The sequence below is a fragment of the Syngnathus typhle genome, linkage group LG5, assembly GCF_033458585.1.
Source record: "Syngnathus typhle isolate RoL2023-S1 ecotype Sweden linkage group LG5, RoL_Styp_1.0, whole genome shotgun sequence".
In the NCBI taxonomy this organism is placed as follows: Eukaryota; Metazoa; Chordata; class Actinopteri; order Syngnathiformes; family Syngnathidae; genus Syngnathus; species Syngnathus typhle.
In genome coordinates, this window is record NC_083742.1 from 5737176 (window position 1) to 5762265 (window position 25090).

Here is a 25090-nt window from a genome sequence, read left to right on the forward strand (position 1 = left end):
CATTCTACAAGTTTTCCTTTCAATCAACTGCCCTTCATGCTTTTGAGGCAGTTAAATACTGCAGTTGTTGAGAGACTGTGGTCATCCATCACAGTCCGGTTTCGACTGTCACGTGTCACTCGTTATCAGTTCGTCCCGTGATGCTACCCATGTTGCTCCCTGTTCCTGTTTTCATTCTCGTTGTTTCCAGTTGCCATTCCTGCTTGTCTGTCCGACAAACAGACTACTCCCGAACGACGCCTGCCCCGACCTATGCCCTTGATTCCGCCTCACGTCCTGCTTGCCTGTTGGCTCGACCCCTGCTTGTTTCTGACCACATCTTCACTCTGACTCGTCCGTGTTTGGCGTGGCGACGCTGTCACGCTCCCTTGCCCACCAGCTTGTCAGCGCATCTTCTTCTTGCCCAGCCACCAGCAATGCTTGAGGTCCAGTCATCTCTCCATCTATCCTGCCTAACTGCTACAGCACACTGGTCAAAGGGCCAGCTCTCCACTTTCCCCTCTCCTTCATTTCAATAAACATGACTTGAGCTGCAAATGGTTGTCCCCGACTGATTCGTTACATCGACTGCCTCAAAGAAGCCCAAATTCAGCTGCCACAGACATCAAGCTGGAATTAAATCCATCCATTCTTCTCAATCTTCATTAATAACAGTTAAGAACATAAACAATTCTCCCGAATGTGAAAATGATTGGCGTCACTTTCATTTTTGGTCGCATCTCTCTGGTACTTTGCATACTTGAGTAACTTCTTTACTCTAGCATCACAACTTTCTGTGTGCAATGAACACGATATTTTGAGCTGCTCATGCTCTTGGTATTAAAAACATTCAGGTTCTTGATTTTCTCAAAATTGACTGTTCTTGTAAACGACTTTATTTAATGTTCCTTCTTCTTTGTTTCACTTCAGAACTACGTTTTGCCCAAAATTGTCATGAGCCTAAAGCTATGGTAGTGCACAAGTAGGGAAAAAAATGCCCAGGGCTACAACACAGCAAAAATGGGGCGGGCTTCACCAAGATAAATCTTTGCTATCATCATGTGGGCAGCGAGTTTGATACGCCATATCAATACGTGATATTGCAATACTCCATATACGTGCACAAATTGCAAAGGACCCTAATTTGCCTCTGTATATTGGGTCTGTAAGAGGATGGAGTCAGGTTCCATGGGTGAAGGCCCCGCCTCCAGGCATTTACCTGCAGCCACTGCCCCAAGTCTGGCTCGAGGCTGGGGCCCCAGTATCCCACATTCAGGCGCTACAAACTTTTTGTTTATGTCCATTCTAGTCCATTCTTATTTTCCTGTATATTTATAGCTGAAAATATGCAAATACTGACTGTGCATTACCATGGTTTAGCAATTAGGAGACTATGGTGTGTTCTGGGTTCCATACTGAAGGATCAGAACTCTGTCCCAGAGAACCTACTGCAATTATCCAAGGGAATTGTAAAAATAATTCTAGAAAGGCGGCGGCTTGGTGGCGCACTTGAGTAGCACGTCCGCCTCACAGTTAGGAGGGTGCGGATTCGATTCCACCTCCGGCCCTCCCTGTGTGGAGTTTGCATGTTCTCCCCGGGCCTGCGTGGGTTTTCTCCGGGCACTCCGGTTTCCTCCCACATCCCAAAAACATGCTTGGTAGGCGTATTGAACACTCCAAATTGTCCCTAGGTGTAAGTGCGAGTGAAAATGGTTGTTTGTCTCTGTGTGCCCTGCGATTGGCTGGCAACCGGTTCGGGATGTCCCCCGCCTACTGCCTGATGACGGCTGGGATAGGCTCCAGCGTGCCCGCGACCCCCGTGGGGATTAAGCGGTTCAGATAATGAATGGATGGATGGAATTCTAGAAATGCGACTTCACTTTATCAGCAAAGCAGCTGTGCCATCTCCATAAAAAAAGTTTGTGTGTGTGTGTACGTGTGTGTGTGTGTGCGTGTGTGTGTGACTCAGTAATTACAAATTAATTTGTTGTAACTACCTCTATTTGCATGTGAATCATCACAGAGACTGAGGACCATAAAACAGAGTTAGGCAAAATACCCAGATGTGGAAAAGCACTCCGACTGATATTTTAACTCCTTCCAAACCTTTCTGGAAATAATTCCTCTTTCAAATTTGACTTTGTGTGAAAACATTCTTGAAAATGAGAATGAGGACTCCAACAGGATATAGGCTGTTCTGGTGACTGTGATTACAGTTCTGAGAATATTACCTTGTAAAAATAATTAAAGACTGGTTTACAGTGGGTTATGGTTAGATAAGCACAACCCTTGTTTTCCAAGTGTATTTTGCCCCAATAATTTGAAAGTTATTGTACATGACTTATTCAGACACAATTCCAATGCTTAATACTCGTGCCTTTTAGTTCTTCTTTACCTTTTGAACTTCTATGGGAAGCAATGCAGGGCTTGAGTCAAACAGCCATTTATTAGAATTCAAATTAAAATCAATCGGGTAAAATACTGGATGAGAGGTCTTTGAAATCGACAGAATTGTTTATTTCAGCTAAAGTTTGTGAATATCAGAGCTGAGATAAGTTGTAATTGTAACAGTACGCATAAATGGCCTAGTCCGGTGGTGAATTATGGCCCCTTGATTAGCATAGAAGCTTCTTTATTGGGGGTAAACCAATCAATTCTTACAACATTCAATAACAGATGAACAAGTTTGTGGAAATATACAATCTAATAAAGAAAAAGTTATTTTGAAATGTATAATAAAAATAAAAAGTATCAGAAGGAAACATTTGCAAGAACTAATGTGGACAAAGCTTGAGCAACTGCGACTACTTCTTGAGGCATTTAGCAAAGACCAACACGTTAAATACTGATAAGTCGTTGAGAAATCATTGTGACTTTGGCAATGCGTCCTTTTCACAAGTAGCCCAGCCCATTTCGACCAAAGTGACAAAACAGTGGGATGGTAAAACACAGACAAAGGAACTGCAAGCAGAATGAAACATGACATAAAATTAACAAAATAATCAATGACATTCAAAACCACATTGAGATGAAAACAAAACACATGTTTGTAGTACCACATAACTAACTAGTATTATGAGAAAATTGAGGTCCATCTATCTGTTTGTCTCTGTCCATGCACCCTACCTACTGCCTGTCTGTCCATTAAGTAAAGTGTTTCAACATTTTAACATATTGCAGCAAATTATAATTACGCAGTTCAATCATTAAAATTTCTAGCTGTGAATAAAAACCTGAAGTTACTTCACCTGGATGATAAAGAGAGTGACAACGCCTGCTCCGGTGCTCCGATAGTTTCCTGCAAACCAGTCTCTCAGTTTAATGAGACAACCCTGAAATAAGAGAATGAACTTGAACTCCAAAATTCAAAGAATAGAAGGACTCAAAGCAACAAGATATACAATGAATAGACACTTACCGTAATTTTCGGACTATAAGTCGCTCCTGAGTATAAGTCGCCCCCCCAACCAAACTATGAAAAAAAACGCGACTTATAGTCCGAAAATTACGGGACTTATACATCACATATACTGTACATGCTGTATATATATCATACATCATACATCTTCTTAATCAAACATTAACAGTTAATTTACATGTGGGGATGAATATTTAACAGTAACACTTTGAAAAAAGAACAGTAAATTACCGGGGTGCCGGAATCTGATACACGTCTTGGGAGGCAACACTTTGGCTCCATTTTTAATGTGAGCAAAAGTATTGGAGCATGTGGCTACCACATGGCTTTCTAGCCCATGAGTGTCGGATCAAATCGATCCATAAATCCATTTGTACCAGTTTGTCCTCACCAGGGTCATGAGTGGCCTATCCCAGATGACTTTGGGCGAGAGGGCAAACTCTGCGCTGGTTGCCTGCCAATTGCAGGTCTGTTTACATAAATTATTCAAATGTGTGGCATGTACTATCTAGATTCACTTTCAGATTTGTGTTTTGTCTGAGAAGTGAAAAGACTATACTGTTTAACGATGCACCCGAAAGGAAATAAAAGTTGTGTCTATGAAGTTGTGCAGGCATGTTGAAAGGTTGAGGCCTTGTATTCCACTGTGAAGTATTCCTAGTGATAAATCACAGTGCCAAAATTAGGAAAGGAATAGAAATTCAGGTCAGGTCAGGGAGAATGTGAAATATTTACATTATCAAGTCTTTTCAAAGTGTTCCTTGGGCACCTTCTGTAGCTTGATCTAGCATTAGGTATTCTAGAAAAGGGGCATTTATGTATCATATCCTTCTACAGAAAATATGCCACGGTGTCTTACATCTTGGGAACAATTGGCATAATATCTCATTTTGGGTCCAAATTTGACACAAAGTTGTTTTATTCTGGGGATGGATTTTTATCAGGGAACCAAAGTAGTCCAGTCCACATCTGAGGTCAATTGTGAATGTGCATGTCTTGTACAATAAAATGCTATTTTGAAATCAATTTGAGAGTGGGCAACCTCTGGCCAGTTGGTGTGGATAAGGGAGTTGCAGGGATCCTGGACACAACAGGAGATGGGAACATGACCCATCCAGTCTGCCTCACCGTGTACGCCACAACACCGAAACTGAAAAGAGAGAGAGGGAGAAACAGAGACAAAAATAAAGAAATCAAAATCTAATGCTGAGCAAAACCATTGATTTGGGCAGAGGGAATTTGATATTCATATCATTTCAACATTTTGAGTATGTAACATGAGGCCCATCAAGATGCCCATACAGTAATAAAGTTCTATTTAAGTGTAGAGATGAACAGAGTCATTTACCAGGTGCTGGACAGCATCAAAATCCTCTTTAATGGTCTGGTTCTCTCCGGGACCTGACTCCCTGTAGATCTCCAAACTTTGTCTCAGGTCTTTCTCAAAATATGAGTCTATCTGTACAGTGGACACAAACTATGTTATTTGCAATATCCCAGTTCTTCAGACAGTGAACAAAGATCGCCCACAGGCATGAACAGAACAATCGCTACATGATGGCTTAATGAACGTTTCCCACCAAAAAAATAAAATTAGTGATGCGATGATGATAGGTTACTGACAGTTCAAGCTGTTGTTATGCATGTTGGCAGATGTGCAATATAAACAGTTTACTACCACTCTGCTGTAAACCAGGAAGACACAAGCCATGGCCAGCTCTATCAGCATCAGGATGAAGAGCAGGAGGAAAAACTGCAAATGGGCAAAATCATATTCAGATACGATAGTGAATAGAATTATACTACATTAACTCAATCTATATACAAGGTTTTTTCTAAAGGTGTAACTGTTTGAACGGATGACAAACTAAATGTAGAAATTTGAGTGACGTATTATTGAAGTCATGGTCACAAAGTGATGGTGTGAGTTTGACAGACCGTAAACCGAAACTTTTCCCCTCTAGATTTAATGTGTTGGGTGTTAACAATAACGATGCTTATTGATCTCAGAGATGGGCAAATGGCGGTCCGCAGCCTTGAGTGACACATTGATGAATTAAAAAATAAAATTATAAAACGTTTTGTCTTATTTCTTACAGTCCTCACAAAATCTTTAAAAACACTGACAAATACTCAATAAATCTTTTACACACAAAAAGAGAGGGGGGGGCGTGTGTGAAAAAATCCTAGGAAACCTCGGAAAAATCAAAAATATGCAAGAATACTTGTAGAATGAAAAATAAATCCGAGACTGTACAGATCCGTGGTTGCCGAACTGTGACTATGTGACTGATACTAATCAGTCTGATTTTAAGTTGTAATATCAGCAATTGCCACTTGTGGGCAGACATGCCTTAGTTCTGCTTACAGGTCTTACAGGTCTTAGTTGAGTTTACACAATAACAATGTAAAAGAGAGCTATTTCTAAACAATAGCTATCCTTTCGTTCAACTTGATAGGCTTTTGATTATTTCCGAGAGTTTGGCTATTCTGCTGTGGTTAAGTACGTTTTGTGTTTATATAGTGTTGTGTTGTCGTATTTAAATTTATTCCGAGCTTGTTTTTTGCTTTTTAAATGTCCGACTCGTGCCGAGCTAGTTGCTTAGCTGAAATGGAAGGTCTGCAGGTTGTAGACGTTTTCATGAATTAAAAAAAAAAAAGAAAAAAAAGAAATATACTTGTTTAGAAATATACTTACTGGATCTTCTCGTTCCGGAGAAGACCACAACGCAGCCGTTCCGCAGTTGATGTGAATTATACTGCCCTAAATTTTTATGCCTCATCTTTTTTTCTCAGATTTGAAGTGATATACAGGGCAGACATAGTACTTTAATATTAGTTTTCAATGTTTTTTTTCCAGTACAAATTGCAGATAACTTATTCAGTAGTTTTGAGCTGTCCTTGTATTGTAATTTTTTGAGAGCTTTTTGCACTGGAAAAACAAAACTATATTGTGGGGTTTTTTTTGCTTCAAGCACACATTTTACATGCATGTATTTTTGTTATGTTTAAAATAGCATTTTTCCCAAACATGTTTGGTCCCCCACTATGGCGCAAATAAAAAAATGTGGCTCACACCAGGATTTAAGTTGCCTATCCCTGATTTAACTCATCATAATTTTATTTACTGTTCAGGAATTTGTAGATGAGCTTAACAGTGTATAGTTATTTATTATTCACCAAATAAGTGGACATTTTTTTTCAGACAATCAAAACAGTCCAATTGCAATCTCATCATTACCCCCGAAAAAATGACCAAGGTGAACGAGAATATTCACAGGCCTAAATTTGGCACAAACATGTACTTCAATAAAAGTTGATGTAACATCTCATTTTCTAATAACATTCTTGAACATAGTTTGTGATGTTTTACCAGTGTAAACTGCAAATAGCACATTGCCCAAATTATTGTGTGACTTGTGTCAAAATTACTCATTCATGCACTGACTAATGACATTATTGAAGTGTATTTGACAAACTCACACTGATGAGCAGCCAGCGATTCTCCTTCATGGCACCAAGCACACCCAGATAACACACGCAGGTAACAATAGTACCAGTGACCACCAGCGTGTTGGCGGGGAAGATGGGCCAGAAAGTTGTGACCAGAGATGCGAACTTGGAGTGTATGCTTTGAAATATCCCGAAAGCAACAACAAATGCACCACATAGCTGCAGAACAGACAGAAAACAACACCTTATGTTACAAATGTGACGATCCCATTTGGGGTTTGAATTCACTTTGATGAATAACAGAAAATTCACAGGATGAACTTGCCATTTTTAAAACTTACCCAGCACAGGAAGTTGAGGAACACCATCAGGTTTTTCAAGCAGTTTACACACGAGCGATCCATTCCTATTTCTGTGGGATTGCACGATTAGCTCAGTCAGAGCAACAGAGATCTTTTTGACTGAAAAATAGAGACTGCTCTTTTGGTGCCTGTGTTTACACCACAATAGTGTTTGATATGGTGACACGGAGCCATAAACACAATGAGCAGTTGTGACCTATTCAGGCCAGCCCAGTTACACATTATTCCTTAAGTTTATATGTTCACTTTGTTTCAACTTCCTTTATATCTGAGTTCACTCAAATGTCATTGAGCGAACCTAATATACTCATTATCAATTTTCCATAGGATGAACACAAGAATTGCATTGAAAACATAACTCAACATCCAAGTTGAAACTATAACATCCTCTCATAAAAAAAAAATAAAAAAATGAAATGCTGACATATTTTCTTGTCAACAGTTTCCACTACTGTATTTTATAAAAATTGTCTGTAAGGTTAACGTAATATTATTGCGCTAAAGCGCATGGCAGATGAACAAGAAAATGTAAATTCATGACTTGAATAACATTTTTTTATGTTTTATGTTAACTGTCACCATTCTGTTGAAAACTGACAAGACTTGTAAATGGAGCAACGTTCAGAATAACACTGGAAGGGGAAACATTCATATAACGGTTTTATTTTGTTCAAGCAATACCCAACTTAAAAGTGATCTTGCTTTATAAAGTTCAAGGTTAGCAGCCCCCACTTAGCCTGATTTGACGCTTAATTGCGCAGTTGCATCATTCAGATGCGACTGTTAACCAATAAAGACAAATGCACATACAATGAAAGAGTTTCATTAAAAGAACATTTATTCCAAAATACTTAGACGCACGTGTGTACAGAACTCAGTGATGTTGCTTTTCATTGTTGACCAGCAGAGGGCTGCATCTGGTGGAAAATACGTCCATCCAGAGCCAGAACTCTGCAGTTCAAAAGTATCACACCACACACGAAAATTCACTGGTAGTTTTTACAAACAAATGTATCGCGATGGAATGACTTTTAAGGATTATTGATTAGTGAATTGGTGCAATTGCTACAATTACTGTATATTTATTCCAGCGTGTTGGTTGAATCATATGCCCCTATACCACAGCAAAAGGGTAATGTGCATTCAGAATACATATATGGCTGCCTCAAAAAGCTTTTACGACTTCAAGTAAAAATTAGAAATTCAACAGTATTCTGTTTTCAAAGTAATTAGCGCTACAACATAGAAAAAAAACTAAAACTAAAAATTAAAATAAAAGTGTAGCAGAAATTCACAGTTGATTGCGACGACATAAGACTATGATGATATGAAACCAACAAGAAATAATGGGTAAAGCTTTAGTGAGAAGCTGGTGGGCGCAAACGAAAACTCTCTTTTGAATAAGATTGTGGGTGATTCCCAAACATATTGGATTTGTGAATAAATTACATTTAGTTTGAGCTAAACTCAAGTCACTCATCATTGAATGCAAAAACAGTCAGTGAATCAGGATCTCAAGAACTGTCATGATTTCCTTGCAGTAATGGTGTTCAATGTTACAAAGGTTTGATGCTGGCGGCACCTGGTGGTTAGCGGTAGTAAGCAGAATGTAAAATAAAATCATGCTACACGGTATCACAGATTCTGATTCAAGGGTAGGTTTGGACTGCCTTGTGCATTTCGGCAGGTGGAGATTCTGAAAGCAGGTACGTACAAATCAACCTCTTACAATGTATTTGGAACAGACCAGTGCTTTTTAGGTAATCTACAAGAGCAACAGCCTTGTCTCATTTCAGATTTTAATTTTACCGTTGCCCATTATTAGTGATGGTGGTCATTAGCTTGTACGGTCTTGTATGACTTTTGTATTGTGGGCTCCATCAATCCATTGGATTTATTTTCCATCAATAGAACCGTTTGCGTTTCTTTTCCTCCCAGCGCCTGTATAATTTTGACCCACCCGCTACGAGTGCACACAGGCCCAGGATGATGAAGAACAAGGTCAAGAGTTGGATTCCACTTATGTGCTTCTCTTTGAAGTCATCTGCAAAGAAAATTAGGCATCGCTTATCACAGTGCAAGTAACTGACTGCTGCATGATGTTCTGAGCTTAGAGACAGTGGCATTGAAGAAAAAACAGGTGACAGAAATGACGTTTTCTTTAGGCGTTACAAGGATGGATAGGATTAGAAATTCGCTCATCAGATACAAAGGCAAGGTTAGATGTTTCAGGGACAAAATTAAGAGAGCGGAGAGTTACACCTAATTCCCATTCATCACTTTTGGGACATTAATTTTGGGACTTTGGCTCTTCTATCAAGTTTAGGTTATTTTGAGCTTGTTTTTTGCCTTTTAAATGTCCAACTCATGTCAAGCTGTGTAGTGAGGGAAAATTTCTGCAGGTTGTACATATGTGATATGTTGAATGAATTAATAAATTAAAAAAACAAAGCATTCACAGAACGGTTTTATTTTGAAATACTACACCTGCTCTACCTATTTGCCAATGCCCGATTTCTTGTATGAGCCGTGTACCGTAATCTCTGCACTATAAGGCACACTTAAAAGCCTTTAATTTTCTCAAATGCCGAAGGTGGGCCTTTTAATAAGGTGCACCTTTTGTGTGGAACGACTTCCAAAATCTATAAATGTTGTGTGGCCGCAAGGACGTAATATGTAGACCCGATGAAGCAATCAGAGGACATTACGTTGTACGTAAAATATGTAGACCAGTGGGGGGTAAATCGATCAGAAGACTGTACGTAACACAATTCAAGCTTTCTGGAAAGCTGGGATCAGAGCAATGGCGAGACAATGACAAGGGGGAACTTGTCATGTTCAATGGCAAACTTGCCCAGCTGTTTAATTCTGTTACAGAAAGTGAAGACTTTGGTGGAATTGCATATGAATATCGTAAGAATGTGAGTCCAGCAGAGTACAAACTACAAACTAGATTCGGTTGAAGTTGGGAAATTGTGTAAAATGTAAATAAAAACAAAATACAATGGATCTGAAAATCCTTTTCAACCTATATTCAATTGAATACACTACAAAGACAACATATTTAATGCTCAAACTCAAACTTTATTTTTCAAATAATATTAAACTTAGAATTTCATGGCTGCAACACGCGCAGTAAAAGTTGGGAAAGGGCATGTTTACCACTTCGTTACAACACCTTTCCTTTTAATAACACTCAATAAACATTTTGGAAGAGAGGAGACTAATTCTCTTAGCTTCTCATGTGGAATTCTTTCCCATTTTTGCTTGATGAACCGTTTCAGTTGGTCAACAGTCCGGGGTCTTCCCTGTCGCATTTTACGCTTCATAATGCACCACACATTTTCAATGGGAGACAGGTCTGAACTGTAAGCGGGCCAGGGTAGAACCTGGACTCTTGTACTTTGAAGCCACCCTGTTTTAACACGTGCAGAATGTGGCTTGGCATTATCTTGCTGAAATAAGCAGCGGTGTCCATGAAAAAGACGTTAAATATATTGTCTTTGTAGTGTATTCAATTGGATATGGGTTGAGAAGGATTTTCAAATCATTGTTTTTTGTTATTTATTTACATTTTACCCAATTTCCAAACTTCAACCGAATCCAGTTTGTATGATTTAAAAGCTCTCAGAGAACAGAGGGTAATAGAAGCCTGTTTCTTCTACCTTGGGTAATAGAAGCCTGTTTCTTCTACCTTGTAATTCGCTCTTGTCGTCACTCCTCTGGGTGTGTAGATTCTCCTTTGGGCCGCCGTCAACTGTCAGCTCATACAACTTCATGGAGATAATGTCATGGTAATCTATATCAACATGCATATACCAATAATGAACACTAACCTGGTCCTCCAGCATATCATTACCGGAATTTATCTTTCATACCTGAGAGTTCACCGGTAGCAGCGGAAGCCCCAAGGTAATTGCCAGCAGGTAAATGAACACCTGCAATGTTGGTGCAGTCTTCCCAAATCCAATCACCACCACCAACAGCTCTCATAGCTGTCATGATCTACAAAGGCGAAAAGGAATCATACATGCATAAAGTGACAGCAACAAAAGCGCCCAAACCTCTAACACGTATTGTATAACAAAATGGACGTTTCAGCCAAAACCTCTGAGACCAACACATGTATTGTATAATTGATCCGATGTTTATTGTAACAGATCAATTTATTGCTTGTGTATGTTTAAAAAATATATATTGGAAGAATAATAACTCTCCACAACCTACGCTGACCGATTCGGCTGAAGCCGTGTTCTCTGTACTGACCCCGAGAGGGCTAGGTGACACACAAACTGAAAATGGCATTCAGGATTCCATAACTGCCATGACGACTGAGGGCATCTTTCTGCAGCGCTTCATCAGACTACGGACATCTACATTACTTTTTCTTTCGATTGTTTTTATGTTGTGTGTTTAATGTTGCCCACTCTGCATCCAATCCAACCTGGTCGTCCTGGAAGTTCTTTCTCATGGTTTCTCATTTTCCCCCAGTTGGGATTTTGTGTTTTTTTTTTCTTGCCCTCCTGGGAGTTAAGACCAGGGGATGTTGTCAACTGTGGCCATATGTATTTGTGATTAAGGGCTATATAAATTAATTCAACTTGACACGAAAGAAAAAAAACAAAGACATTTACATTACTTTGCCAAATCAATCAGACTGAGTAGAATACCAGAGAGGTAAGCTCATAGTTATCATCCCAAATGTGCCCTTAAATTTTACCAACAGACTGACAAGAAAAGGGAAGGGGGATATAAGCTGGTCACAAGACTGCAATTACCAGAAAAAATACAATGCAAGTTAGGGAGAAAGTACTATGTGACATGAATGACTTCAGTGACCATTTCCTCCCAACAACATTGGCTATCCACTTCCACTTTTCTTTTCGATCTGAAAAGCGTGAATGTGATGAGCATACGGTACATAGGAAAAAATATAAAAACCTTTCTTTGAATTGAGTTTCATACCTTCAATCTGTTTTGGGTGTATCTAATGAGGATAAATGCGCCATCTCTTGAATTGCGAACCTTAGCCGAGCAGCTTCCGAGCTCAGTGGATCGTCCGTCACTATCGTGGTCATAAGACAGGATCCCGTTCCCCAACATCACTGACACACGAGGGTAATCCCACTGTAAATGAGGAAGTGATGAGTTACTAACATTATCTTGAGATCAAAAACACACAACTGAAAGATTTAACATAAAGCAGTTTCCACATATAATAGAGAATGCTTAGTCCAAAAAATAGAACTTTGACTTCAGGTCATGATGCAAATGTCCTTTTTGGTATACATAAGCACCTTAGGGTCATACGAATAAATGTATCCTAAAATGAGATCACTCTTTACTTTTAGGCCAAATCAACCCGGACCTTGGTGATACCCATAAAAAAGAAAGAAAATGCAAGCACTTACATCATCCATCCATCCATATTTATAATTGGGAAACGTGTCCACAAATACTCCGAGACCAGTGAAATTGTTTCTGCTGCCAAAAACATGCCCTGAAAGCGCATAACAATGTTCAATATTATAGTTATGTAATAAACATTCTCATCTCGTCCTCTGGTGCCGTTTCGGAAAATTCAAATGAGTTTTTCACATCCATTCCTGCGTAAACATTTTGTTGAAAATGTTGTCAAGCAAACACGCTAGGTAATTTTGCCTTCAGCTATGCCACGCCAACAAAATGACGACACATTGTTTACAAACTCTTAAGGGGTCCATATACTGATAACCCATTGATAATAGTTGAAAGTAGTTGCATCAAAGCGTAGCATGAAAATTGCTCAATTTTGCCACGTGATACTGACACTAGCAAGTGATCTAAGTCTCCTACCATCCTCCATGCGCTCTTTGGTTAACCAAATGGCAAAACCATCTCCAGCCATATACGTCTTTCCCCGCCCGTGGATTTTAAAGTGGACCTTGAGCTCCCAGTCGTATAACAGTAAAGGCTAAAAGACAACAAAATAAAGACCAAAAGGTTATTTAAGGATTTTGTGACAGAACATAGGAGATTTGTTCCAACTGTGTTTCAATTCAAGCATGGACAGAACTTGTATTTGCTCTTGATAAACAGGTTTGAGAATTAAGAAATGATTTGGCTTCCAGTGCATGCTCAGAATGGTAGGGTGGATTCGGCAGACTTACATTTTGACTCCAGATAGCTCCCTGTCTGTGCGGCTGGTCCGGGGTGAGCCTCACATATTCAGCTGTTACTAAAGCAGTACCCTTCAGATCCCACGATGAATAGCTTGAGAAGCCTAACACGACATCACAAAGGGATTTTTTTCTCAGCCTTCAAAAACAAAGAGCTTATGTGCTGCCATGTTTGCAAAATCACACCAATCAAAGTCAAATTAAGTAAAACCACATTCGCTTACATGAACTCATCATGGGACGCACTCTTAATGGGCATGATTGTCATTTTAATTTTGAACTGTATTAATTTGACTTTCCCTATTCCGATTTTTAAACCAACTTTGATGTTGAGACTGAGTCATTAATAATAAATAAATAAATAATAATTAAATTGGGGACCACCTGCTCTAAGGTAATTACTACCAATCAAATATGAAATAATTCATACTGATATTGACTGTATTGACCGAATGTTTTGAATACCGATGCAGATAACGACAAGTACAGTCGTTATCTTATTTATTCAAAGTGAAACTCACCATTATAAGGCTGTACAAGAGAATAGTCCCGCTTGAAAAACCTCTCCATTAAAGGGCCGTCTGTAGCCATCGACAGCCGTAAAGTATAAAGTACTGCTAACAAACATGTTAAATCGCGCATGTTTTTCAAATAAAACATTGAAAACATTGTGTGGGAAAAAAAATAAAAGGTCAAGGCTTGATGCAGTCAACTGGCTGACTGACTCGTTAACGACGCGCGTCTTCTCGTTTCAGTTCCTAACCAGCTTTGAAGTGCCACCTAGCGGACAGTGAAGACATGTCATTTGAGTTACGTCACGAATTCTTCAATCGGAAATGAAGTGGTCCACGGACCGGTTACGTGTCAGAAATAGTTTCGCGGACAGGCTTTCATATAGATAAATAAATAATACATTTATATAAATAGATAATACATTTATAATAAATATATAAATACGATGAAAAAAATGATACCACTGGCATAAAACAAGTATAAACAACATAAAAATAAAACTCACCATTACGTTGAATTAGTGGGAGCACTGAGCTTGTTTCTCAGAAACGAGCCGGTCCCATCTAGGCGTAATCGGAGACAATGACACCCGAAGTGGTTAAGGTTTGTTTTTAAATGCAGGATGCTTGGTCTCCAGGTGCCAAAGCAGTTTTGAAGGCTTCATTGTAAAGGGAAATGTACTTTCGGCAGTTTGCAAACACATTTGATTAAGGCTCCGTTAGACACATAATCATATCTGTCATGATTCGTCCTCGGCCACACCCCTTTCGTTATAGTAATGTCTGTCACCTGGTTCCTCTTGTTACCCTGTGTATTTAAGCCCTGCCCGTGTATTTCTCCCTGCCGGTGTCTACTGCTGTGATCCGTCCCTATCCGCGCCCAGTGTTCCTGTCGTTTGGTTTTCCACGGTCTGTCTGGAGGCTCACGGTCAGAATTTTATCCTTGTCCAAGTTTCCAAGTGTCCAAGTATCCAAGTGTCCAAGAAGACTTCTGTCTGTTTGCTGGCCGTGAGTCTCTATCCCGTTTGTGTCTTCGTTTCCCCACCTGACTCCCTTCCCACTCCCTTTCCCTTCAATAAATCCTAGTCCAAGCTGCATTTGGTCGCCCTGGCTCACCTCAATCCTGACAGAAGACACCGGCCAGCACAGCGACCAGCGCTTGGACCCCCCTCCACCACCAGCTTCCGTCAGCCAAGCCCAGGCCACAGCCCAAGCCACAGCCCAAGCCACAGCTCGAGCCACAGCCCGAGCCACAGCCCGAGCCGAGCCAAAGCCGAGCCGCAACCAAAGCCGAGCCGCAACCAAAGCCGAGCCGCAACCAAAGCCGAGCCGCAACCAAAGCCAAGCCAAGCCGAGCCAAGCCCAAGAAATCAAAGCCAAGCCCAAGAAATCAAAGCCAAGCCCAAGAAATCAAAGCCAAGCCAAGCCAAGCCCAAGAAACCAACGCCAAGCCAAGCCCAAGAAACCAACGCCAAGCCAAGCCCAAGAAACCAACGCCAAGCCAAGCCCAAGAAACCAACGCCAAGCCAAGCCCAGCCAAGCCCCGTCGGCGCGGATGCTACGGCCGCCACAAATCCAGGCGGCGTAGATCCAGCGGCCGACTCCCAACCCTGTCCCGTCGGCGCGGAAGCTACGGCCGCAACAAATCCAGGCGGCGTGGATCGAGCGGCCGACCCCCGACCCTGTCCGGTCGGCGCGGATGCTACGGCCGCCACAAATCCAGGCGGCGTGGATCCAGCGGCCGACCACCGACCCTGTCCCGTCGGCGCGGATGCTACGGCCGCCACAAATCCAGGCGGCGTGGATCCAGCGGCCGACCCCCGACCCTGTCCGGTCGGCGCGGATGCTGCGGCCGCCACAAATCCAGGCGGCGCGGATCCAGCGGCCGACCCCCGTCCCTGTCCCGACGGCGCGGATGCTGCGGCCGCCACAAATCCAGGCGGCGCGGATCCAGCGGCCGACCCCCGACCCTGTCCCGACGGCGCGGATGCTGCGGCTGCCACAGATCCAGGCGGCGCGGATCCAGCGGCCGACCCCCGACCCTGTCCCGACGGCGCGGATGCTGCGGCCACCACAAAACCAGGCGGCGCGGATCCAGCGGCCGTCATCCCGTCGGTCTTCGGAGGCGTGGGCAGTGTGGCTGACTCCCCGTTCCCTCCCGCCCCTTCTTGGACAGTTTTGGGGATTTTGGGACGTCGGGAGCCGTCCCTTGTGGGGGGGGTTCTGTCATGATTCGTCCTCGGCCACACCCCTTTCGTTATCGTAATGTCTGTCACCTGGTTCCTCTTGTTACCCTGTGTATTTAAGCCCTGCCCGTGTATTTCTCCCTGCCGGTGTCTACTGCTGTGATCCGTCCCTGTCCGCGCCCAGTGTTCCTGTCGTTTGGTTTTCCACGGTCTGTCTGGAGGCTCACGGTCAGAATTTTATCCTTGTCCAAGTTTCCAAGTGTCCAAGAAGACTTCTGTCTGTTTGCTGGCCGTGAGTCTCTATCCCGTTTGTGTCTTCGTTTCCCCACCTGACTCCCTTCCCACTCCCTTTCCCTTCAATAAATCCTAGTCCAAGCTGCATTTGGTCGCCCTGGCTCACCTCAATCCTGACAATATCAATATAATTTCTAGTAGTAGTGTGGTCGCTTAATAAGTGGAAAGGAATGTGCAGGCTACATGAATTTGTTTTCTTCAAAGTATTGTGGAACAGGAGGTCCAGACAGGGAGGACATCTCAAGGCCGATGGGGAACGCGAATAACAACTCGTCTTTGTGGTCCAGGGGAAAACCCAAACGAGGAGATGACCATCGACCATCGACCAATCATCACACAATCTTTTGCATGTTTGAATATTCATATTGTGTTTCTTTAAAACTGGGCAACCCGGAAGAATGTCTCGTCTTTTCTGGTCACAAAGGCACACGAGTTTTTGTGTTAAGGACCCAAGACCCAGGCGCCTGTATTAGCTTGCTTTGTCAGGATTAAACAATTGGTAAATTCGGTCTGATTGATCTACTGGTCTTCTCTTTGACAGAACGAACTCGCAAAATTGTTAGGTGCGCCAGTGTGTGGATTAGAACATAGCAATTCTTGTGTTAAGTGTTGATCACAATTTGGAGTCAGATCAATAGCTAAAATCCGTATGCTAACAGTTTCTTGGTGACCCCGACGTGATGTCAAGAGAAGGGTTATTGACAACTCGTGGTCTGTGTCCAAGTCATCGGACAGTTAGTCTGGGACAGCTGTCTCCTGGTCGGCGTACCGTTTGGGAATAAGGAATAAGCGCACAATGTTGAGCTGGTACGACGTCTCCTAAACCCTGAGCTCATCAATGATAAGGTAAGCAGGATACCTGTTACTATATGTCGAAATTCTGCAAATTGAAAGAGGAAATTTAAGAGGAGACTGTCGTTCAGATCAAATAAGGTGTGCAAGAAGTTAAGTTACATATACGGTAAATAAGTTTGGAACTTACGTACGTGTGTATTAAGTTACATATACGGTGAATAAGTTTGGAACTTACGTGTGTAACGTGTACGGTAAAGTCAGGGACTTGCGCGTACTAAGGATAGGTCAGGGACCTAGTGCTTCGTCGTGGCGGACAAGGGTGCGGTGACGATCGCATTCAAATAGCTGGGGTGCTTGTGAGATCCCCGAGGAGAAGTGAGGCCTCCTCAAAAAGTATCCGGTGGTAACAGTTCCTCCTGTGAGAGACCAGACCGCTAAAATATCCAAAATGTGCAACCAAATTGGGGGGAGTGTGTGTGTGATGAGAGGAATGAATGGAGTGAGATTGAGAGGAATGTATGCTGATGTGGAAGCGCAAATCGTGAGCTACATGAGAGATGGATTCGAATCCCTTTGTCTGTGTGTTCTGTGTATGTGCGTAATCTCTGTAAAAGTTTTTGTCAGTCTGTCGTCATTCGTCTGAGCTCTGTGCGAGCACTTTGTGTATTGGCGTGCGTGCCGTGCGGATGCGTGTGTGTATGTGCGGTTGTGTGCGCGCTCGCTGTGTGTGCGTTTATGTGCACATGTGTGGGTGCGGGCGTGTGAGGAGGAAGATGGGATGGATCAGAGAATGTTCAAGAAAGGAGGGGGCCCGTTCGGCTCATACCGGCAAGGGTGGGGGCCAGCGGGACGTGCGGGCCTGGCCAGATTGTGACGTCAACATTGATACAATGTTGAGGAGTAGTGAGAGAAGAGAGGGGGGCTAACTTGTAAATAGTGATGAGATAATTGCTCAATTGATGGGGGTTAATAATTATCCAAATTTTAGTCACATGTTTTGAGGGACCACAGCAACAACATTGTATTTGCAGGCCATTAATTTAGTAGGTGATGACAGTGTTTAGATAAGTAGATTGTTTTATCAAAAAATGTGAGAGTAAAGGAGGAGGTTTGATTTGTAATCTGGCATTTGGGTGCCACTTTTAAGAGTCTGTGCAGGAGCATAGATTGTTTTGGTTGTTTTTAAAGATATATTTAACAGTTTATTTCGGTGCAGTAAGGATATAGCAGTTTTGAAAGATTTAAAATTGAAAGCAAAATTACATTTTAATTCTGACATATGCCAGCTAACATGAGGATGGCAAATAAATAAATGAATAAATACTAGCTCAAATGTGGCATGTGTTTTAAATTGGGCGATAAGGCATTCACTTTCGAGCACTATCATTTAGCGCTGCTGACAACAATAACTTATGAGATGGTAAATCAAAGAGGAATGTCATAGTTGGAACACAGGCGCTGTATGACCTATAGAATGAACAATAACATTCACGGCATATGTTGTGAATTGTTAAATTACATTACAGTTTATTACAAAGGATTTTGGAACTTTATTTGATGATAAACACTGGAACGAGGATTTTAGCCGTGTTAATGGGTAGGGTGGATGGATTGCTCAGAAGAAAAAAAGCATTTGATAAGGGCGGCTTGATAGTAAGATGATGAGTGTGCGCAACTGATAGGATACAAAATGTTAATAGGAAGATTTGGGCTGTAAGGAACAAATACTACACAGGAAGACTGATAACACAAAGATAGTTTTGTTAAATTTGTGTCCCAGTGTGTTCTTCCCTAGCGCGTGGCACGATTCCTGAACTGAGTCCTCTTACTCCACTGGCTGTCTCAAAATCAACAGAGGACTGTCCCTGGTCATGAGACACCTTTGACCTTTGGGAGAACAACAGGAACTGCTATCATGCTTGAAGGGGGCAAGCACAGCTCTTCACAGGACAAAAACCATACAGTTGGCGGGAATACACACAGTCGCAGATCAAAAAGAAAATGGACTGAAAGAACAAAGACAAGATGGAGGCATTTGAGAGTGGCGGATGATCCAGCCCTGAATCATCATCATGAGAATCTAAGAGGAGAGGCTGCTAAAGACTTGCATGAGTCACATGAAGTCAAACTGGACACATTGCTAAAGACTGCTGAAGCATTACAAAGTTGGTGGAGTGTGGGACAAAAGGGATGGAAGTGTGTTTGGGTGCTGGGGCGGACATATCTGAGGAGTTTTGATAAAAGAGGGAATAATAAGGCTGCTTATTGACACTAGAACGGGGATAAAAACAAAATACATAGATATGGACAGTGAAGATGCACTAATAATGATAAATCATACGACAGCAAAATAGTAATACAGGGCACTACTTTTAAAAAGGATACAGTAGGGCTTTAAATAACAAATACAGTGACATGACCCTTGCAACAATTGATTTAAATGACACTTCATGATAGGCATTTAGGTTTAGGATTAACCATCCATCCATCCATCCATTACTGGTGCGGCTTGTCCTTACGAGGGTCACGGAGGATTAACAGTAATAACTAGAATTTGTAATTTTGGGAGAAATTGTGTGTGAAGGCGAAGAGGCTGAATACAGATTCGGGGAATGCTACAAGATTATGTTTAAATTTGGAACGTGTTGAATTGGTCAGAAAATGGATGAAAATATAGAAAGAATTTTGTAAAATTGGCCGTGAATTTCAAAGTTGAAAATTTGAAATTTTTCACAAGTGGGAAGTTTAGGAATAGGTAGGCATAAGAAGGGAAAAAGGAAATTTTGCAAAATGTTACCGCAATGTTGAAAGTGAAAATGTGAAATTTTAATCTAGAAAGTGAAAGAAGGTGAATTGGAAAGTGAAAGAAGGTTAATTGGAGGAATTATGTGGAAGAAAACGAGAAATATTGAATGTGCCATGAAGAATGAATGGTGAAATATTGGCTTCAAATTTGTAAATTTCTCGAAAATCATAAATATTTAGAATATTTGGAATGTGTTAAAAGTGGAATGAAGTGAATCAGATGAATTCGTAGAAGAAGTTGCAAGTCTCAAAGGGCTTCAAATGTACAAAAATTGACAATTTAAAGTACAGGAACAATAAGTGTGAGGGCCACAATGATGATCATGACAGCAAAAATACTTCTAATTGGTTTTGAGAGGTAGAAAGGGGGAGCGTGGAAGGTTTTCACACTTTGTGATATAGCGTGACTCCATTATCAAAAGTAAGCATTTAATTTTAAGAATTGGCATCAACAAAAATGAGAACGATAATCTTCAAGGTGATAGCGTAAGTGGCAGGAGGAAGCTGTGTATATTGTTTTTAAACATTATTTTTGGTATTATTTTTTAGGAGGGTCAGTTATGCTTGTGAGAAGATGACTGAGGGAACAAGGTAACAGTAAAAGGGAGTGCTCTATAAATTGTTGGTTCTTTGCCAGAGGTAGTTATTTGGAGGGATGAATTTAAACTGAAAGCCAAATGGAACTGTTTAGTGGAAGAAATATGGGAATGTGGAGATATTGAAGTTACAGCTCATCACAAAGTGTCAAATAGTTTAAGTGTGAGATGTGAGCAAACTAAATGGGGAGTTAAATCATGTTCCAGCATTATGCATATTGGCAAACGATGAGATGACAGGAGACCAGACAATTAGATATTAATTTTGGATTTAAAATTAAAAAAAGGGAAATTTTAATTGAGGAGAAAATTTTGCGTAGGGACGGTTCCTTTTTACAATTTAATATTGCATGTTTTTATGTGTGTGTTGTGGAATGACAGTTTGTTTGTAATGGTGTATGAATGTCAAGTCTGTGCTTGTGGTGTGGTGTTTGTGTATTGTGAATGGTTGACATGATTCAAAGTTGGGGTGATGTGATCACAGCAGAGGATAACACTCCTCTCACCTGAAAAATATAAAGATACTACAGATTTGAAAAAGCACGATTGATCACGACTAATTTTGGACTAAATATGGGTTTAGAATTAGTCAGGGGCACCATCGACAACAAAACAGTGTGATGGAGAAGGCCCATTTCAGTAATATGGTTAGACAAGACAGAACTAGTATCGAACATTAAGACTTTGGACGATTTGACGTGTGACGACTTTGAGCTCACCCGACGGGGTGACGGACTAGGTGGACAGTGACCAAATGTTTGACGCTTGAGCTTGCTTGCGACAAGTGCACGCTCTGCTTTGTTTTTCTGTGTGACTTAATTTTTTGCAGCAGCAACAGCCACCAGCCAAGGAACGGATTGCGCGCTGCTTGCGCAACTTGTTTTCGTTCTTGCAGGTTGTCGATTGCGTTCGTGGAAAGTTTGTATTGAATTTACAAGAATATGTTAACCCTTGCCCTTTTGGTTTTTATGATGAACTTGTTGATGACATGGTTTTCAGGACATGATCCGCGGGCGCCAGGATTCATTTTATGACTGTTTTTATTTTGATACTTGATGTCTGTTTTGGTACAAATGTCCGCTGTCAGCAGGGCTATAAGCTCACTGACAGGAGTGCGATGATTTTTGTTTGTGTTGCCGAGCGTGTGGTGGACGAGCTAGAGGTTCCGCGGGCCTGACTATGAGTGTGGTGTTGAGAGGGGACGCTTTGCAGGTTCCTTTTGATACGTAATGACACATTGGATGAATGTGTCAAAAGGGGGAGTGGTAAAATAGAAATGGGTGAGTAGGTTGTAAAATAGAAATGGGTGAGTAGGTTTCAATTTGTAATTGTGATATACAAAGTTTGTTTTCCAAATTCACTTGTTTTTAAGCTTTAACAGGACATGTCAGAATTCAACTAGCAGTGATGGAAGGAGCAGAGGAAGACCAGTGACATCTGGTTGTGGTGTGGTGACAACAAATTATATGATCGCTTGCCGAAGGATGCATCAGGTATCTGTGCCCTCGTGTCTTTGATAATGCCTATGGTGGTTGTCCCCATTGAAATACAGAATCTCAATTGGAACATGGAGTCCCCACTGGCGGGGCTCCTGAAGCGAGCCAAAAGAGATGTTTTGCCCACATGGTTAAGCGACAACGATCCAACATATATTGACGCCATTGGAGTGCCCCGGGGTGTGCCAGATAAGTATGAACTCGTTAATCAAGTGTCCTCGAGATTTGAAAGCATTTTCCTATGGATCACACCCAATAAAAATGTATCATTTGCAGCGGTCCATGAACAATTGGCATTGATGTCGTTCCAAAATAGAATTGCGTTGGACATGCTATTGGCTAAGGAACATGGTGTGTGCAGAATGTTTGGTGATGCATGTTGTACTTTCATCCCCAACAACACGGCGCCAGGGGGCCGACTGACCCAGGCGTTGGAAGGACTAAGGACACTGAATAAAAAGATGAAAGATCATTCAGGTGTACGCACCGATATTTGGTCTGATTGGATGAAAACGTTTGGAAGCTGGAAAGGCCTCATCATGTCTGTGCTCGTTGCTGTGGCTTTACTGCAGTGATGATTTTGTTGTTGTATTCCATGTATTAGGTTACTCACTGTCCGGTTGATCGAGAAAACCGTTGGCCCGTTGTCACCGAACGGCCAATATACCCTGGTGACTCAACATGAGCCACGGGGGGAAGAAAGGACCGACAGCATGCTGGTCGCTGCTTGCTAGAGTAACGGGTGATGACCTCATAAATGAGGTCATGAGAGGGAATAAAGGGAAATGTACTTTCGGCAGTTTGTAAACACATTTGATTAAGGCTCCGTTAGACACATATAATCATATAAATATAATTTCTAGTAGTAGTGTGGTCGCTTAATAAGTGGAAAGGAATGTGCAGGCTACATGAATTTGTTTTCTTCAAAGTATTGTGGAACAGGAGGTCCAGACAGGGAGGACATCTTAAGGCCGATGAGGAACGCGAATAACAACTCGTCTTTGTGGTCCAGGGGAAAACCCAAACGAGGAGGAGATGACCATCGACCAATCACCACACAATCTTTTGCATGTTTGAATATTCATATTGTGTTTCTTTAAAACTGGGCAACCCGGAAGAATGTGTCGTCTTTTCTGGTCACAAAGGCACACAAGTTTTTGTGTTAAGGACCCAAGACCCAGGCGCCTGTATTAGCTTGCTTTGTCAGGATTAAACAATTGGTAAATTCGGTCTGATTGATCTACTGGTCTTCTCTTTGACAGAACGAACTCGCAAAATTGTTAGGTGCGCCAGTGTGTGGATTAGAATATAGCAATTCTTGTGTTAAGTGTTGATCACAATTTGGAGTCAGATCAATAGCTAAAATCCGTATCCTAACATTCTCTACTATGAAGCGAGTAAAGAGCTACTTGAGGTCTTCAATGACTGAAGAGAGGCTGCATGCTCTATCTGTCATCCACATTGAGAATCAGCTGCCTATTGATGCTAATGCAATTGTTTTGAAATTCGCAGGTGGAAACAGGCGGCTCCTGTTGTATTAAGCTTTACAGTTAAATATGATACAGTTGCTTTCGTCTACAGTTCCATTCCGTTTTATATTTCGTGGTATTCTTGTAACTTTTTCTTATAGCAAGTTCTATTCTGTACAGGTGTTTTCATGTTTTCTGTTCCTTTACAAAAAGTTATTGGTATAGCTTGATTTTTATTCGCATGACTTGGCTCAATTCAGAAACTCATCTATGCTGATCTATGTTCAATAAACGACGTTGTACTTCTAAGAAATTCCAAGTTATGACTGATTACTGAGTTGATTTATTACCCTGGAACTATATGTTAAAAATATACGTTTTTTTTACATTGAAACATCTGGCTGTGGGGCCTGTGGGCGCGCGCCCCTACTGGAAAAATTCCTGGCTACGGCTCTGCCTGAAACTAGTGGGCGGGGCCGAGTCTTTCCATCTGACCAGCAGACATGTGACAGCACCACACAGTAATGGCGAACAAATTGAAAAATGACTTCGGACTCATCACGCTACTTTGGCTTTGCTGCGGGGGAGTTGTCAGAACGTTCAAGGCTTCTTCCACGACGATGCGTTTGTTTAACAGGAGCACAAAGACACATAGTTGTTCACTCGTGGCCAAATTGATAATAACAACTAAAGAGTATCCACTTTGGGACAAAATTCCCTACACGAGATGAGTTGGAGGTCTCGCGGATTTTCACATATTGCGCGTGGTCTTGGAACCAATTATCCGCAATAAACGAGGGATTATTGTACTTTTATTATTATTTTATTATTCTGAAGAAGTATGTTGTTGACGTAATTTTTAGCATACTTTGAGAGAATCACTCAATTTTACAATATATAAAACGAATATTGCACTCTGCTGAAGACTCATTTCGGGCCGCGGCAGATGAGGTGGGTGGGTGCTTGTTTTGCGTGGAGCAAGCCATAAAAATGTCCTCCATCTCTACAATTCAAGTTGCAGCGGCAGACCTTTTTCTCTAAAAGCAAACCAAGAGATGTTTTGGATGGGTGGACCAATAAGTCATACATAATAAGTCAAAGAAGTCATATGTGCACGCTCATGTTGGGGCAGGGTTGCATAAAATGCCTCAGATCAAGCCAATACATGGCTTTAGTCAATGACCATTTACGGTGATTAACATATTTGCAACAAAAAGCGTTATAAGATAGGAAATCTTCCACAGTGGCGACTCCACGGGAAGCGAGGGGTGAAACCTTGCAAATATCCTTCTCCTGCCATCTAGCGGTGAATGGTAATACTAAAACATCAAACCACGGCCCGTGCATATTTGTAGTTTGGCAGCGGCAAATTCCAATATTTGCAGGATTTATTTTATTTTAAATCAAATGTGCACAAGTGGACGTTGCGTCTTTATACTTTTGACTCAACAGGAGCGGGGAGAGGGTTCTGCACTGCACAACACAACAAAAAAACTTTTGGCGCAAAGGCGTGAGATTGGTTGTAGCTAGGAAGCCGAAGGCGATCAAATCATACAGATTGTAAAGT

General features: G+C 41.5%; 2 protein-coding genes across 3 annotated transcripts; both read right to left on the reverse strand.

Annotated features, from left to right (window-relative positions):
- Positions 1–2474: 2474 nt before the first annotated feature.
- On the reverse strand, positions 2475–7353 carry LOC133154650 (leukocyte surface antigen CD53-like). The gene is made up of 7 exons (XM_061279517.1): positions 7192–7353; positions 6881–7069; positions 5076–5150; positions 4746–4856; positions 4440–4547; positions 3228–3311; positions 2475–2940 (listed from the first exon to the last, which is right to left on the reverse strand). The coding sequence occupies exons 1-7, from the start codon at positions 7252–7254 to the stop codon at positions 2872–2874; spliced, it is 699 nt and encodes a 232-aa protein (XP_061135501.1). The 5' UTR covers positions 7255–7353; the 3' UTR covers positions 2475–2871.
- Positions 7354–8032: 679 nt separating this feature from the next.
- LOC133154754 (VIP36-like protein) lies at positions 8033–14109 on the reverse strand. 2 transcript variants are annotated; one of them, XM_061279734.1, is made up of 8 exons: positions 13892–14109; positions 13362–13474; positions 13048–13165; positions 12624–12712; positions 12178–12339; positions 11091–11217; positions 10878–11011; positions 8033–9256 (listed from the first exon to the last, which is right to left on the reverse strand). In XM_061279734.1, exons 1-8 carry the CDS (start codon positions 14037–14039, stop codon positions 9233–9235), a joined length of 915 nt encoding a protein of 304 aa, XP_061135718.1. In that variant the 5' UTR covers positions 14040–14109; the 3' UTR covers positions 8033–9232. The 2 variants fall into 2 exon arrangements, with proteins under 2 accessions (XP_061135718.1, XP_061135717.1); XM_061279733.1 differs by having other exon boundaries at positions 10907–11011; positions 13892–14108.
- Positions 14110–25090: the final 10981 nt, after the last annotated feature.